This window comes from Marmota flaviventris, chromosome 5 (assembly GCF_047511675.1).
Source record: "Marmota flaviventris isolate mMarFla1 chromosome 5, mMarFla1.hap1, whole genome shotgun sequence".
In the NCBI taxonomy this organism is placed as follows: domain Eukaryota; kingdom Metazoa; phylum Chordata; class Mammalia; order Rodentia; family Sciuridae; genus Marmota; species Marmota flaviventris.
In genome coordinates this window covers 9,847,563-9,863,263 of record NC_092502.1, presented here as the reverse complement: position 1 = coordinate 9,863,263, position 15,701 = coordinate 9,847,563, and the positions used below count along the sequence as shown (strand labels likewise).

The window sequence follows — 15,701 nt, the reverse complement described above, 5'->3', positions numbered from 1 at the left end:
CAGCAAGCGTTTAATTGGCACCTACTATGCGCCAGGCATGACGCATGTGCACCTCATCCTCCTGACCAGCATTCCGGGCACAGTACTGGCTATGTCTGGCTGCACTGCCAACCACTCCTAGCTTAGGGGCTTAAAACAGCAAACAGGAACCCAGGCCCAGCTGAGCTGGATGCCTCCTCTGGGTCAGAACGTCTCAGAGGCTGCAGTCAGGCACGCTGTCCATGGCCACCCTGGGGCCCACTGGGGCTCAGGGATCGTCTCCAGGCTCATTTGAAGGTAGTTGTGGGGGGCTTGGAAGATCCACCGTGGGCTCACTCGGGTGGCTTCCCCAAGACAGCGCTCTGCTCCTGGGCCACTGATCCTGGAGACAGTGAGGGACAGTGTCCTGGACAGAGGTCACAGCCTTGCAACCTCCTTCTGGAAACAGCCTGCCCATGCCCCTGCCATATTCTGCTCATTAGAAGCCAGTCAGTAAGTCCAGCCTCCACTCCCAGGGATGGCGGGAGGTGGAGCCAGCATTACCCCCTTCATTTCTCGCCCAGATCCCCGGTGGTTGGCAACCTATCTGCTCATCAGCTCGAGAGTTTCCTGACTCTAAGTCCCCAAGCCAGTGGGGGGTGAGATAAAGAAAGGTAGGAAGAAAATGCCGGTAGAAAGAAATGTGACCAGTGACCCACGACCTAGTGGCTTGACATGAGCATTTCTCTTGTCATTCCATGGGTCTGGAGCCCAGAGCAGCTGGCTGGGTGGTTCTGACTCAGGGTCCCCCGGAGGCTGTGGCTAAGCTGTGGGCCCTATCACCCACGAGGCCCCTGGCAGGGTCCCAGGGCCCGGGAGCCTCGCCACGTAGACCCCCGTGACAGCCAAGCTCAGGCATGCTCAGGACAGGGTGTTGGGCTGCCTCAGAACAAAGAAGCCAAAGAGCTCCACAGGAGGCTCAGTGTCTTTTGAGACCTAGGAGTCATACCCTGTCACCTCTGTAGCATCCTGCAGGTTGGTTCACAGGTCAGCCCTCTTCAATGTGGGAAGGGCTTGGGAGTGTCAGGGGATGAGGACACTGGACGCTCTGAGGACCTCTGGCCACCACAGGACCCACAGGATTGATACTCCTGCAGCTCAGCTCTTATGAAGTTCACTCCCCCCCAAAGATCCGGGTCCCTGCCTGCTGCCGTGACACACCACACACCGCCCCCTCCTGGCTCCACCTCCCGCCATCTCCGGGGAGCGTGGACCATCTGGGATTGACAGCTTGTTCTGCTTCTGGACCTCAAGGATCCCTGCAGAGACCTTTGTGGGTGGGCCTTCTGGTGGCCCCTGTTCTGGGGGAAGACCCGTCCCTTCAACATGCATTGCTGTGACCCCTCCACAACAGGCTCCGGTTGGATGCTGGGCTACGATGGCCAGCAAACAGACCCTGCCTCCCTCTGCAGCGTCCACTCAAGGTGGGGAGGTAGGTACTAACTAGTTAGTAACAATCTAATCACACATTGTGCCAAGTTCTCCCAGGGAAACCCTTGGCACTCCATGGTTGCGTAACAGGGGACTGGCCTGTTTCACACGTAGTAATTGAGCAGTCAGGTAATCAACTGGGCTGGAAGGCTGTGAGCACTGGGTTCAGGCATGAGGGTCCAAAACCCCAAAGCAACAGGGGCTTAAACAGGGAGATTCTCACTTCTCTCTTGTGTAAAACCCTGGGTAGGTATCTGAGGACAGGGATGGCACCCAGCTTCTGTTGCCCTGTGACACCCAAGTACCTTGTCTGTGGTCCACATTTGGAAAAGGGAGGACACAAGGCCAAATGTCACCTGCACAGAATGTCCCTCTACACAGGGCCAGCTGTCCTCTGCACTGAGCCACTGCTTAGGCACTTGTCCCATAGGCTGAGCTGCAAAGGCCCTCTCATCCCTATGAGGATGGATTGAAGACAGTGACCCATCCGCTCTCACTGGTCACCTTAGGATACCTGATTAGAATGATGCCCAGTTTCCTCCACGGTTACTTCAGAAAACCTAAGTACAACACTGTGCACTTTGGTTATTCTAGAGGCTTAACCTATGGTGGGAGTCCTGGGCAGTGAGTCCTGGGTGGTGGGCTCCTGGTAAACAGGGACATGGCAACTCACCTCCCTGTCTCCCTCCTGCAGCACTTTTCTTGTACCCTGCTCCACCGCCTTGGTGTCCCTGACTGCCACCTAACAGCCCAGCTCTTGGGGCACCAGCCCCCACCTCCCACCTGGATTTTTCTCATGGTACCACCATCTGGAGGAAGGGCCAGCGCCAGAACCCCGGGAGAGGTCAGAGGTCAGAACGAGCTTCCATGGCCGGCCTGTGTCTGTCCCACTGCCATCCCCTCAGCCCCACAATCACTCTGCCTTTCTGTGACAATGTGCATTGCCACCTTAGGCCAAGCCACTGAGCTGACCTTCTGCCTCTGGCAGCCCTGCAAGTCCTGGATGGCCTGGCACTCTGCAAATACCCGGTGGGGCAATGAGAAGCGGAAGACGACCTGGCCAACTGCCTAGCTTGGGGAGGAGCCAGCCTCCCAAATGTTCTCACTTGATCCCCAAGAAGCCCCACCTCCCGGTGAACAGGTGTCATCAGCTGCTTTGTGCAGATGTGGAAGGGGAGATCAGAGACAGTGATTTTCCCAGAGAGGCACAGCAGGGTAGGCAGTGGGTCCACTTTACCCATCTCAGACATCCTGCCTTCCTCTAATACCAGGCCCTCACTTGGAGCTGGGCACTTGTACGGACCAAACGGGGACCTTCCCATTTAATTCACAGCTCAAAGAAGTTGTTTTGCAAATGCAAAGATCAGGGCCCCGGAGGGGCAGAGCCATTTGCCGCAGGCCACCTGGAGGAACGAGGAGGAAGAAACAGCGGAGGCTCTAAGGGACGGGTGCGGGATTCCCGGGGCTCCCCTCCGCCGGGGACCTCGATCCCCGCTCCGCCTGCAGCCACGGCCAGGCTCACCGAGCGGAAGGGGCGGCGGCGGCGGCGGTGGCCAATGGGCTGCGCGGAGCGTCACTTCCCGCGGCGGCAGCGGCGGCGGGGGCGGGGCGCCGGCGGGGGCGGGGCGGCCAGGAGGCGGCGGCACGGGCTGGACCCACGCGGCGCGCGGCCCGCCCGGCCTGCAGCGCTCCCTCCCCGGCGGCGGCGGCACGATGCCCTTTGACTTCAGGAGGTGAGTGGGGCGGCCCGGCCCCTGGGACACCCCCCGGGACCCTCCGCGGCGCTCGGCAGCCGCGCACGTTCCCGCCCTGCGCTCCAAAGCAGCCCCCGCGCGGTGCACGCCTTGGCAGGCCCTGGGACCCCCGCCCTGCAGCGAACCGGCCGGAGGCGCGGAGGCCCCGCGGGCAGCCCGCCGGCCCACCCTCCCGCCGACCGCAGAGCCCCTTCCCCAGCCGCCCGCACCCCTTGCATTCCCTCCCCCAACCCCCAGATGGGAACCCGCGAGCATCCCCTCCTCCCTCTCCCGGCCTCCTTTAGTGGACCCCACCCTAGGTGACAGGTGGGGCCAGGGCACCTCGCGTGGGCCCCTGGGATCCGCAGCGGCTTGCAGCCTCAGCCAGCCCCGCAGCAGCGGGAGAGGGCTGGATTTCCAGAGCCTGAGGCACCCCCAGGCAGGGCAGATCAGGAGGCCTGTCCAGATGAAGGCCTGTCCCCACCCCCACCCCGTCCACCCCCACCCCGTCCCCAGCCCAGTCCCTGTGCTCCGGGGCTGGGGGCACTACGGGAAGGGAAGGAGGCTTGGCAGGCTTGGAAAGGGCTCTGCAGAGGGGCCAGCAGGGTCTGGCCTTGGCTTTCTGCAGTCACAACAATGGGCCCTTTGTGGGGTCCAGCTGCCTCGCCGGCCCCTGTGGTGCTGGACCAGGCATTCTGGAAGTCTGCCGGGTCTCCACCACACGTTCCCTTGAGGTGTGGAGCTCCAGGGGATGCCCTTGGCCAAGGCCGGGAAAATAGCAGGGCTTTTTAGGAGGAGCTGGATTAGCGTCCTGGCCTGCTGCCCACACTGAGCAGCGGGGGGTGTATTCCAAAAATCAGGGCAAGGGCTCTAGGTTGGGACCTCCCCTCACTGCTCAGCCACCTGACCCCAGCAAGTGTCTGAACCCTCTCAGCTTCTGGTTTCACCACTTGCAAATTGGGTCTAAAAATAAGGTCCCCACCTGTGAGGCCCGGGTTCAGGAGAGGGCTGAACAGCTGCACTGCTCACCGCTTTGAAGTAGGGCATTAGTGCAGGAGGGGCTTTTCTGTACCAGCCTGTGCTGCCCGCATCAGGAAGAGTCAAGCACAGGTGAAGTAGTACAGTGACAGTCCCCCAGAAGGGAAGGTCCTAGCCTGCTGTGAACCATGGCATGGGAGCATGCTGGGGTGTAGGTTTGGAGAGGACATCATCTTTGAACCTCTTGACCAGCTGATGTGGTTTTCCTGCTCAACATGGGCACCAAGGCCACCTGGCAAACATTTGCCAGCTTCCTGCTCCTTCTGGGCAGCCCTGAGGCTGGCACTGAGGTCTCTGATACAAATGCATGCAGACTTAGGGCACTTTGAACAAAGAACGCCCCACTGATGGAATTCAGGGCAGTCCTCATGCCGACAGATGAGGCCACTGGAGCCGTTTGCACACCCACTCCTAGTTCCAGTCACCTCCCTTGCCTGGACTGACGAGATTCCTGCCCCCTCGTTTGTCAAATGATTTTGAGCTTGTTGGAGAAATCGCTTCCTCTGGTCACTTAATCCTTTCACTCTGCACCCCCATAGTACAGAGGAGGAAGTAGAGGCTGAGGGGCTTACCCTAGGCTTCCTGGGTGCTGCAGGGAAGGGTGGGCCTGGATCCTGGTTGGAAGTTTGGGGGACAGGAAGGGTGAAATAAGGAAACCAAGTGAGCCAGTGCTAGCCTTTGGCCTTGGAGGCGCTTGCTGTCACCGGCATTGGTGTTTAAGGGGGACTGGTGCAGCCCTCTGGCAGCTGCCCAGAGCTCCATGGGCATGCCTCTGGCCCTGAGTGCCCTGGGGCCCACCGCAGCATGGTTGAGGGTGGATTCCACACTTAGTGGCTGCACGTTGGAGGACGGGCCCTGTGCACCCAGGCGACCTGTGCTTTTTAAGACCTCTTAACCAAAGGGTCCAGGATTCGGGTGCTGAGGAAGGTCCCCTGTCCCCACGCACCTTCCTCCTATTCAGTGTTTGCTTATCAAGTATTCACTGAGTGCCTGCACCATGCTCAGCCCTCTGCCACATGCCCCACTGTGGGGAGGCCGGTGGCAGGTGGCCCAGCCTGCTCAGTGGCCCCAGAGGAGGAGGGAGGAGGGCTAATGGGGCCTGAGGACTGGAGGTGCCAGCCAGCGAGCAAGGACCATCCAGCATTGCACAGGCAGACTTGAGGCCCATCTCCGTGCCACCTGGGAGAGGGGGCTGATCTTCACTTTAGATAAAGGAGGGGGAGACTCCTTGGGTGGGAGGTCTTTGTCCTGGGCAGTGGGAGAGGCAGTGACTGGGCCTTGACATGGGCTTCAGAGCCTTAGCTGGGGAGAAGAGGAGACCCGGAGGCTCCCACCGCCCAGTTGGAGGAGGGGCAGAGGGGCGTGCTCTGCCATGACTCCCCAGCCCCAGTTCAAGGCCAGGGGCAAACTAGCTTCCTGGTGCACTTCCTGGTGCTCTTCCTGTAGCAGGAGAAGAAACAGAAACCTTGAGCTTGCCACGCTCCTCTCTCCTGCCCTTAGGACCTTGTGCACTTTACAGAGCTCCAGGGAAAGGATAGGGTCCAGGCCAGGTCCCGGGGAAGTCGAGCACAGGGTGCCACAGGGTGCGGCCGGAGCTTCCAGCTGCCGCAATTGTTCTTCTTGTCGTTTCATTTTAACACCTTTCACCCAGCACCCCGTCATTTGCTTAATTATGAGGCTTATTCTTCTCCTTCCCGTTACTCTGTGGGCAACCTAGGGCAAGGATTTGTATCTGCTTTATTCAGGCCATGTCCAGCACCCAGGGCGGTGCTTGGACCAAGCCACTGTGATTGCTGCAGCTTCTTGCTGGGCACTGGGCCGTTGGCAGCTAGCGATGAAAAGCAGGTCTGCGTCCTTCTTCCTTCCTCCCCTAGGGATGGAACCCAGTGCCTGCCCCCCCCACCCCAGCCCCTTCCCTTTCAGCATTGTTTTTGGGTGAAGGAGGGGGTGGGCCCAGAGGAGGGACCCTGGACCTGAGGTGGTGTCTTGTGTTTGCTTTGCCCCTGCCCACGGGTCCACTGATAGCTGGGCACGTACTTGTGGAACTGGCCTTGTGACCTAGATCCGTGGGTGTTGTCCCTAGTTCCGGCTGGCCCAGGACCAGAGGCACCTGCCAGCTCTGCTGCTGAGCCTGGGAGGTGGGGGGAGAGAACAGCACGTGGCGTCCCCATGCCCAAGCCAGTGGAGCCTGAACCCTCTCTCAGGAAGGAGGCACAGGTGGCTGACGCCCCCACAAAGCCCAAGTTCAAACCCTAAGACCTGGGGGCTGCTGCTGCCCCACCTGACCCGTGCCCTGCCCTGGGACAATGGACTTACCTCTTGGAGCTTCGTTTCTCCCCTTCAAGGGGATGAGAGTTGTAGGGACAAATGGGACACCCCTGCACTGTAGGGACAGCCACATAATTTGTGGGGCCCAGTGCTGCCCCTCTGGAAAAGTATTAGGAATTTCAAGATGGTGGCTGCAGAGCATTGAGCCAAGTGTGCAGCAAGCGTGGGACCCTGTGTGACAACAGGGGCCACAGCCTGTGGTGCTGGCCCTGTGCGGACCCTTGGGTCACTTCTCTCTCTGGCCTTCCAAGTGGTCTCTGCCCTCTGGGAGACCCCAGACCTCTTCAGGACCCAGCAGGAGCTCTCCAAGGTGGAGGAATACTTTCCCATCCTGGTGCTGGCCCTCGGGTCTGGACCCCGTGCATCCCGCAGTCTGTGTGCTAGGCTCTGCAGACTGCCGCTGCCCCTGCACCTGCGCCCAGCTGAGCCCCAGCCCCCGCGGGGACTGTGAGCACAGTTAACCCTGAGCAGAGTGACAGCAGGGAGGCCTGCATGCCCAGCAAGCCTCGTCCCAGAGGAGCTCCTGGGAGCGACCACAGCACACGCTTCACAGCCGTGTGCGAAAATGGAAGCCTGCCTAAAACCCAGAGCGGAGGGAATGCGGGAGCCCGTGTGTTGTGTTTACTGAGCACTTACTAGCTCAGGACGGCTGGAAGAACCTGGCAACTCTCCAAGGCAGCACTGCACTGTTCCTTGACACACAGGGCCTGCTGAGGTAGCAGAGGGCAGGAGATGGGCCCATCAGCCAGCGGTGGCCCATTGCCGCCTTATAGGCTTCTCTTCCATTCACTAAATTGAGAGCGAGCCTGAGCCCCTTCTAACTGGATTCCTTGGCTTCCTCTTGGCTGACCCCGTCCAGCAGGGCTCCTCACAAAGCTTAGAACTTTCAGTCTTTTTCTTGTTTTTCTTTCTATTTTTAAAACTGGTTTCATGCAGTCTGACCCCTGATTCTGGAATCAGCGTTTTCAAAAGCCCTCACACCAGCTGATGGCGTCACTCTTGAAGGCCAGGTCTGCATGCTGTCCACGGGGCCATGTGCACCTGCCCCTCTGGGCTTGGTGTGTAGGGGAGTCACTCCCCCAGGCCTTTGGATCCCTGGCTCTGATCTCCTGGTGGCTGTGACCATGCTTTAGCAGGCAGTGGCCTTGCATTCCCCATCTGAGTTCCTTTCTGACCCCCTGCAGTTGCTGGGCGGTTTCTACAGACCCAGGAGAGCCAGGCAGGGCATAGGAGGGCCCTGGGGTGAGGCCGAGCTGGTACCTCTAAATAGTGCGCTTGAACCCCACTACCATCGGGATCGTTTGAGAAGATGTAAAAATCCCCAAACTCAAGCTATACCCCAGGCCCAGTGGTCCGGACCCCAGGGTGGGGCCTGGGTACTTTTGAAAGCCCCTTTGTGATTCCAGCGCTCTGTGTTGGGAGAACCCATAGCCAGCAGGGCAGAGGCCACCAGTAAAGTGGTGGGCAGGGGGTCTTTTCTGTTAACATCCTCTATCTTCCAAGAGGTCCCAGGCCAACAGCCCCAGCGTCGCCCGGGAGCTCTTGAACCTGTGTAATCTCAGCGCCCACCTGCATCAAAAGCGTGTGTTAGCACAAGTCCTGGCTCTGGGAGACGGTGACACGCGGAGTCCTGCCTGTGCACACCACCGTCAGGCTGCCTCACTCAGAGCTCCCAGGCATCCTGCACAGAGGACCCACGGTCTCTTGGTTCAGCCCAGTTTTGCCAGATGAGTCCTCCGAGGCGCCCTGCTGTTGCTAGAGTGCCTAGAACCCGGTTTGGGAAACACAGCCCTAATTGTCCTTTAGGAGTGGTAATTAGCCTAATTGTCTGTTGCAGCTTTAACACTTAGGCCTATTAACCTAATTACCTTGGCTGTGTGAGGGCAGAAACCTCCCACGCTCCACATTAAAAAATCCTGGCCCAAGGGAGAGGCAGGAGGGACTCCTCCCGCACTCTGTAGGAGCTCCGTAGGATGCTCCTCTGTGCCCTCTGAGCAGGCACGCTGAGTCCTGTTCACATCCAGGGAAATCGGCCCTCAGAAACTCTGGGTGTCAGCTCTGTGCTCGCCTGACCCCGGCACCCGGGAGGATCACCCAAGCCAGGAGGTCGAGACCACCCCGGGTGACATAGTGAGACCCCAGCTCAAAAAGTAAAAGGAAAAAGAAATGTTGGGTCTCCTGGCTGGTGCAGCAAGGGGCCCCCTGGTGACCTGGCACACCTGACAGTGCCATCTCTGGTCCTTGTCACCAGCCCCCTCCTGGAGCCTGCCTTGCAGTGCAGCTGCTCAGGAAGCGAGATTCATTTGAACTGGACCGAGTCCGCTGTGTTCTAGTTGTGGGCCCCCTGGACAAAGGGCGGCTGCAATTAGGGTCGCAGCTCATCCATGTGCCCGGACACGTGGCTGCTGGCTTCCCAGCGGCCCCTGCAACACGAGCTCCCTTCCTCATGCTCTGGTCTGGGTGGCAGGGTCCCTGGAGGAGGGGGCAACGCTACCTTGTTGCTCCTGCCTGTGGTTCTTGAGCTTACGAGCCCTGTGCCGAGCGTCCCGCCGGGCACCTCGCTGGACTGAAATCACGCTGCTCTTATGCGTGACAAGAGGCTGTTAGGACTTTATTTTATTTTTGCTTAATTTTTTGAGTTAGCATATAATAAACTTGGCTCTTTTTTTGGTGCACACTTTGAAATGTTAGACATGTTTATCATGTAATCACCAGCCGCAGCCGGTACAAACCAGCCCCGGGCCCCCAGACCCCTCAGGCTTCCTCTCCAGTCACACTGTGTTAATTCAGTTTTTGGAAGTGCAGCCAGAACACTTGAGGTCTGCTATCTTAACAGACTCCAGTGCATGATGCAGTGGGGTGGATCACAGGTAGTGCCACCCCTCAGATCTCTAGGGACATGCTTGTCCCACAGGCCTGAAACCTCGTATCTGTGGAACATCTCCCAGCGTCCCTCCCCGCCCCCCACACCCCTGTGACCTCATTCCTTTAGTCTGCCTGTTTTGGAAGTCTCATGTCTCAGAATCAGATAGTATTTGGCCTTCTGTGCCTGACTCATTTCACTTAGTATGCTCCTGGTTCATCTGTCTCACTGCAAACGACAGGATTCCCTTCCTTTTTCCAGGCTGAGTAGTACTCCAGTACATGTGTATGCCTGCATTCACTTGTTGAGGTTGATTCCTCGTCTTGCTCTGTCAGTGGGCTGCAGTGAGCATGGGGTGCGACGTCTCTTTGAGATCCTGATTTCAGTCCTTTGGAGAGGGCCCTGTCATGGGGTTGCTGAATCCTGTGGTAGTCCACTTGTGGGTTTTCCAGTGGCCTCCAAAGTGTCCTCTGCAGTGGCTGCTCTGTGTTCCCCTCCCACCAGCAGAGCATAAGGAGCCCTTTCCCCACATCCCCCCAACACTGGTCATGCTTTCTGGTACAGCTGACCCAGCCCACGTGGGCTGAGTCCCAGGGACTGGCATTTATTTCCCTGGCGATAAGCAATTGAGCATCTGATAGACCAGTGGCCGCTCATCTCTGAAGACATGACTGTCCCTGTCCTCTGGGTTTCTCATGGGCTCCTGTGTTCTCTTGCTGTTGACCTGAAGGACCCCTCGTGTATTTTGGACGTGAGCCCCTGTTGGACGTGCGGCTTGCAGGTGTCTGCCCTCCCCGCGGGCTGCCCGCTCACTCCTGCGGCTTTAGTTTTAAAGTAGGAAGCCGGTCCAGGGCTGGGAATGGCCAAGCCACCACTGGCTGGCAGAGCGGCTGGAGCCCCAGGGGCTGGTGGCTCCCCTCAGTGTCTCCTGACTGGCCAGTTGCTGGCTGCCACCGGCTCTCACGCCAGAAGGCACAGAATTTAGCCACAGTCTCCCTCGAGAACTTGGGGGCCCTGGCGCTGCCCAGCCTGCTTTGATGTTTCCTGGGTCCAGGTGACACTCAGTGTGTGCAGAGAGAGCCTCCAGATCTTCAGGGGGACGTGCTGCACGGTGGTCCACCCTGTCCACCTTCCAGAAGGTTCCCCACTGTAAATCCCGCAACTGGGAATACAGCCAGGCCGCCCTGGGAACGGCCCTTGTGTGCTGACCTGACGGGTCTCTGAATCGGCATTCCTGCCTCGCTGTTCTCCACCCGGGGGCCCTGGACGAGAGACTGTCCACAAGCCTTGGCTTGCCTTACCTGCAAATTGGGGTGTTCGCACTGTCCCTGCAGGGGTTTGGGGAGGATGGGACCAGCTCCTGTGGCCTGTGAGATGCGCTGCCTGGAAGGAGGAGCGCGTCCCCCCCTCTGTCTTGCCTGCAGCACAAGCCCATGGTCCTCGCAGCGCCCCTGACCCCAGCCGCCGGTCATCTGGAGACGGCTCTGGGAAAGCCTGGCCCCTGGTTCGCAGAGAGGCTCGCGTGAGCACACCTCGTGATTACTCCTGAAGTGGACTCTGCTTCCTCGGTGACACCCACAGGGACATAGACGCCAGACCTCAGTGAGCGGTCGGAGCAGGTGCAGGCCCTGGCCAGTGGCGGCGATGCCCCAGCAGGAAGCAGGGCCCCATGCGGCCCTGACGAAGACCTCATGACGTGTGTGGAGGTGCTTGGCGCCGACTCCGGTTTTATTTCTGTCCAGCACCACAGTCACCAGCCTTTCCAAGGGTCGTCGATGGCTGCAGTGTGCAGGCCCCGTGTGTGTGGTGCATGACCAGCCGTGCTTGCTGGGCGGATGGACAGAGCTCTGGGCCGAGCCCTAGACCCTCAGAGATGGCCTGGTGGGCGCAGACCTGCAGCAGGACAGAGGCAGCCTTGGGGCCAGGTCCCACCCTGGGCCTGGTCTGGCCCAAGGGGCTGACTCCTCCAGGCCCGCCTGCTGGGATAGCACTACTGCCTTTACCGCTGCTCCTGCCTCCCTGGGCAGGTCTAGGGCTGGCGGAAGTCCCTCCTGAGGGACATGCCCTTCTGCAGGACCTGTCATACCTCCTGCTCCCAGGGTGTCCCCATTAGGAACCTCCTGCCGAGGTGCTGGTACCACCAGGGGTGTCCACGTAGCCAGCTGTTACCAAGGGTCAGGCTTGGACTCCTCCGCGTACCCTCGAGGCAGGATGCCGGGGTACAGAGGGGACAGGACTCGGCAGAGTCACACAAACAGGTGACACAGCTTTGACTGGCATGCTGTGACATCAGAGCTAGCCTTCCTGACCACGGCTTCAGCCCCTGGGGGTAGGTTAACACTGGCATTTTTTCGGGGACACCCCACAGACACTGACGTCATCCCGTCCTCCTGGTTGTGTTTGTCATTGTTGTCATGGGAGCCTGGGGCCTCTGGGTAATGGGAGGAGGCTGCTGGTGGCCATTTCCCATTGCGCAGCTGCCAGGCAGGAAGTTCCCGGGAGCCCAAGGAGCGGCTGTGGTTAGTGCCACCGCCTCCTGCGGAGGAAGCCCTGGCCGGTCCCCAGAGCCCCAGCTGCAGGCCAGGCACGGGCTGGGTGACGGTCGGCTGCCCCCTGACCGTGTTCACTGAAGCTCTGCCATCAGGCATGGCCTGGACACGGGGGTCAGCACCGACCAGGCAGGGCCTGCCCCCGCCTCGCAGGCTTGGTGCATCTCATTTTTCCAAACTAAGGGAACTTTTAATTCAGAAATGATTTTAAGTGTATGAAAAGTTGTGTTGCCACATACCCCGTGTCCTGTGTCCCCACGGTCCATGCCTCACGTTGCCGTGACGTGTTCATCCAGCTGAGAAGCTGACCTGCGGCTCCTGTTCTCCCTCCTCTCCCTGTAAACCGACCCTCCTGGAAGGAAGGAGACCACATAGTCCCCGTGTGACGTCACATGACTTAACATGAGCAGGACCCAGGGCAGGGGCAGCTTGGCTGCCTCTGGGCCTCGCAGCTTATGGCAATGTGGGGACAGGCTTGCGGGGCGCAAGGCAGTCTGTGGCCACAGACACAGACCTGTGGGATAGGAGGTGGCATCCGTGCCTGGAGTGGGCGTGGCAGTCGGCACCCACCCTGCGGTCCTTCTATTGCACCCTGCACCTTTTGTAAGCAGAGCCGATGACAAGGGCCCAGCACCCACGTCACAAGGGAAACCTGGAAGGGAATACGTCACCCAGCACTGTAGTGTTTTAGGAGTGGAGACTCCAGATTCCAAGTCTTTTTTTTTAAAAAAATTGTATCGTGTATATTTAAGATGTACAGCGTGATGTTTTTAAGACACACACATAGTAAAATGGTTATTGTAGTGAAACATCATCTTACACAGTTACTAGATTAGTCTATTTTCCAGGGCTGTTACAAAGCATCTGAGGCTGGGTAACCTATAAATAAAAGAGATTTATTTAGCTCACAGTTTCCAGGCTGAGAGTTCAGATGGCATTGCGCTGGCTCTGTATGAGTGCCCCTGGCCACCTCACTTTGTGGCCAATGGCATCATGTGCAAGAGGCAGAGATCAAACAGGGAAAACAAACAACATGGAGAGATTGGTGGATGGGAGGGGCTTTTATAAGAACCCTCCCCCGGGAACTAACTAGTCCCAGGAGAACTACCTTAACCTCTCTTGGGAGTGGCACTGGTAGTGACCTCCTTACTGGCCACACCTATTAAGGGTTCCAGCACTTCGTGTTGCCAAAGCTGGGACCCGGTTCCCTCACGTGAACCTTGGGGACCAGCCCCCTGCAGGTCCCAATCAACCCATGCCTCGCTCCTCAGGGGCAAGAGCCGCTGTGAGGGATACGTGGCATGGGCCCTGAACATGCACACGTCACCACCCGTGGTCCCTCGTCTCCAGTGGGTCCACTTGGATATCTGTGTCCTTTGACCTCCTCCTGCCTCTTGACCTGTTTCCTCCTGCACCTGATCCTGGGGACCATTTTTACTCCCTGTGTCTTTGACCTTTTTAGTAGAAAACAGAGTGCCTGGGAGAGGTCACAGTGCGAGGTTGTCCTTTGGGCGTCTAGCCTTCCCCCCAGCACGTGTCCTCTGGGCCCATGGCTTGTGGCACTGTCTCTTTGTGTCTGCACCTGCTTCCGTGTCCACTTGGCCCTTGAGGGACACTCACGGAGTTTACATGACTTGGCACCTTTGCCAGGTGTGGCTTTGTGTCCTCTGAGTGTGTGCCCAGAGAGATGGCTGCCCGCAGGGTGCTGGGCACCCCCTTGCTGCTTTCCCCATGGTGGGCCCGTCTGAGCCCCATGGTGTGCAGGGTCCCCTCTCCACTTCCTCACCAGCGCTTGCTCTCTGTCGTCTGGACAGCAGGCGTGAGGTGGTGGCCGGCTGCATTTCCCTGGTGTCTGATGGCACCTTTCCACAGACCTGCTGGCCATTAAAGTGCCTGTTCAAGCCCTGCCCAGTTTTAATGGGATGACGTTTTCTTGCTCCCGAGTGGTAAATCTGACCCTCTCCCAGCCACGGCCTTTCCGTTCCTTTGATGCCATCTGCTTGGTACATCCCATTTGTTTATCTCTGCTCTTATGGCCTGAGCTTTTGGTGTGACATCCAAGAAGTCATTGCCAAAGCCCGTGTCCAGGGCTTCCCCAGTTTCCTCTAGCAGTTTTGTGCTTTGGGGTTTTACGCGTAGGGTTCTTATTTATTCAAGTTGATTTTTGCATATGGTATAAGATAAGGGGCCAGTTCCACTCTTTTGAACGAGGATGCTCAGCTTTCCCAGCCTGATTGGTTGAGGAGCCTGCTCCCCTGTGTCCTCTTGGTGCCTGGTCGGGTTAGCGGCCCTGTATCTGGAGGCTCGGTCCTGCTGCACGGTCTGCCTGTTGGTTTACCCTGCCGGGGCCGTGCTCTTTCCTGACTGTGGCTCTGTAATGTGACCCTAAGTCAGGAAGCTGGTGTCTTCGACGTCCCTCTTCTCTACTGCTTTGGCTCTCCGGGTGTCCTGTGGCCCCTACAGGCCTTAGGGGTGGTGGCATGGGACTCCTGGGCGGGGTCGCACCGAGTCTACTCGCTGAACATCGGCTGCTTCCGCCGGTGGCAGGCCTGCGGTCTCTTTGTGTCCTTTTCAGTCTCTGTCACGTTCCCTAGGTCTCAGGTGTCTGCCTCCCTGGACAAACTGTTCAGTTTAACCCTGAGCTGTCCTGGTGTGGCTCTCACGCGCGGGGCTGCTTCTTGGTCTCAGGGAGGCCGCCGTCTGTGGTGGACACGCGGGTTGTGTGTGGCTTCTAGACCGTGTGACATCCTGGGCTTGCTGCGTCGGGAATCTTGCTGTGTCAGGAATCTTGCTGCTCCTTCCTGGAGTGGGCACCTCCTGTTTCTTTTCCTTGTCTGGTTGCTCTGGCCGGTGCCTCTGGTGCTCCGTGGTGCAGGTGGAGGGACCAGACGTGCCCTCCTCGTCTGATGCCAGACCTTAGCAGAGAAGCTTTGGCTTCACCCTGGTCACGTTGGCTGTGGGATTTTCTTTCCTCCTGCTCCTGGTGTGAGACCTGACCGGTGGGCATCTTCACACGTGCTTCTGGAAGGGGGAATGGGGGCGAGTGGCAGGCACTGGGCACTTGGCGGGCAGGGACGGTAGACGAGAAAGCGCTGTGCATCTCTGGGTCTCCAGAGGAGTGCTAGCTGCCGTCCCCACGTCAGTGCATTCCGTTCTCACAGGGGGGCACCTGGGGGCTTCTGCCCGCTCCACAGGGGCGAGCGCCAAGGTGGAGTGGGCTGTCCCAGCGTTGGCAGGTTAACGTCAGGATATATGGAGGGGCCCGCGGTGGGTGAGGCCGCCCTGGGTGGGGTCGGGGGAACCAGGCTCAGAAGGCTGGAGCACCTGCCCGGGTGTCAGGGGGACCTGCAGCTCGGCTTCTGCCGCAGAGCTGGGGTGTGTGTCAAGATAAGTGAGCTGAGTCAAGGGCCATGAGAAGGTCCCCTGCTCTGTCCGGCCAGGTCCCTGGGCCATGCAGGCACGTCACCCCAGGTGGCCCTCACTGGCCTCACCCACTGGAGCATATCAAGTTGGCCGCTGGGACTCACCTCCTTCTGTGGCTGCTGCTCGGTGCTGACCTGGGGCAACTGGGCAGGAGTCCCTGGGAAAGAGGACGGAGGCCTCTGAAGCCTGTATCTCTCTGGAATGGGAAGACTGTCTGGCAGTGAAACTGCAAGGATCGGACCTAATAGAAAAGAGGTCAGTAGGAGCCCAGGCTCCCGAGGCCGACTCCCTACCTGAGAGTGCCCCACTTCTCTGCTC

The 15,701-nt window shown here is 59.0% G+C and overlaps 1 protein-coding gene across 2 annotated transcripts in view; it reads left to right on the top strand.

Annotated features, from left to right (window-relative positions):
• Nucleotides 1–3,075: 3,075 nt before the first annotated feature.
• Ergic1 (endoplasmic reticulum-golgi intermediate compartment 1) overlaps nucleotides 3,076–15,701 on the top strand; it is a 74,658-nt gene continuing 62,032 nt past the window's right edge. The window contains exon 1 of one of the 2 annotated variants that reach the window (XM_027938722.2): nucleotides 3,076–3,182. In XM_027938722.2, the coding sequence (XP_027794523.1) occupies nucleotides 3,163–3,182 (20 nt within the window). In that variant the 5' untranslated portion in view covers nucleotides 3,076–3,162. The remainder of the gene's footprint in view (nucleotides 3,183–15,701) is intronic. The other variant, XM_071611986.1, reaches the window with a different exon arrangement.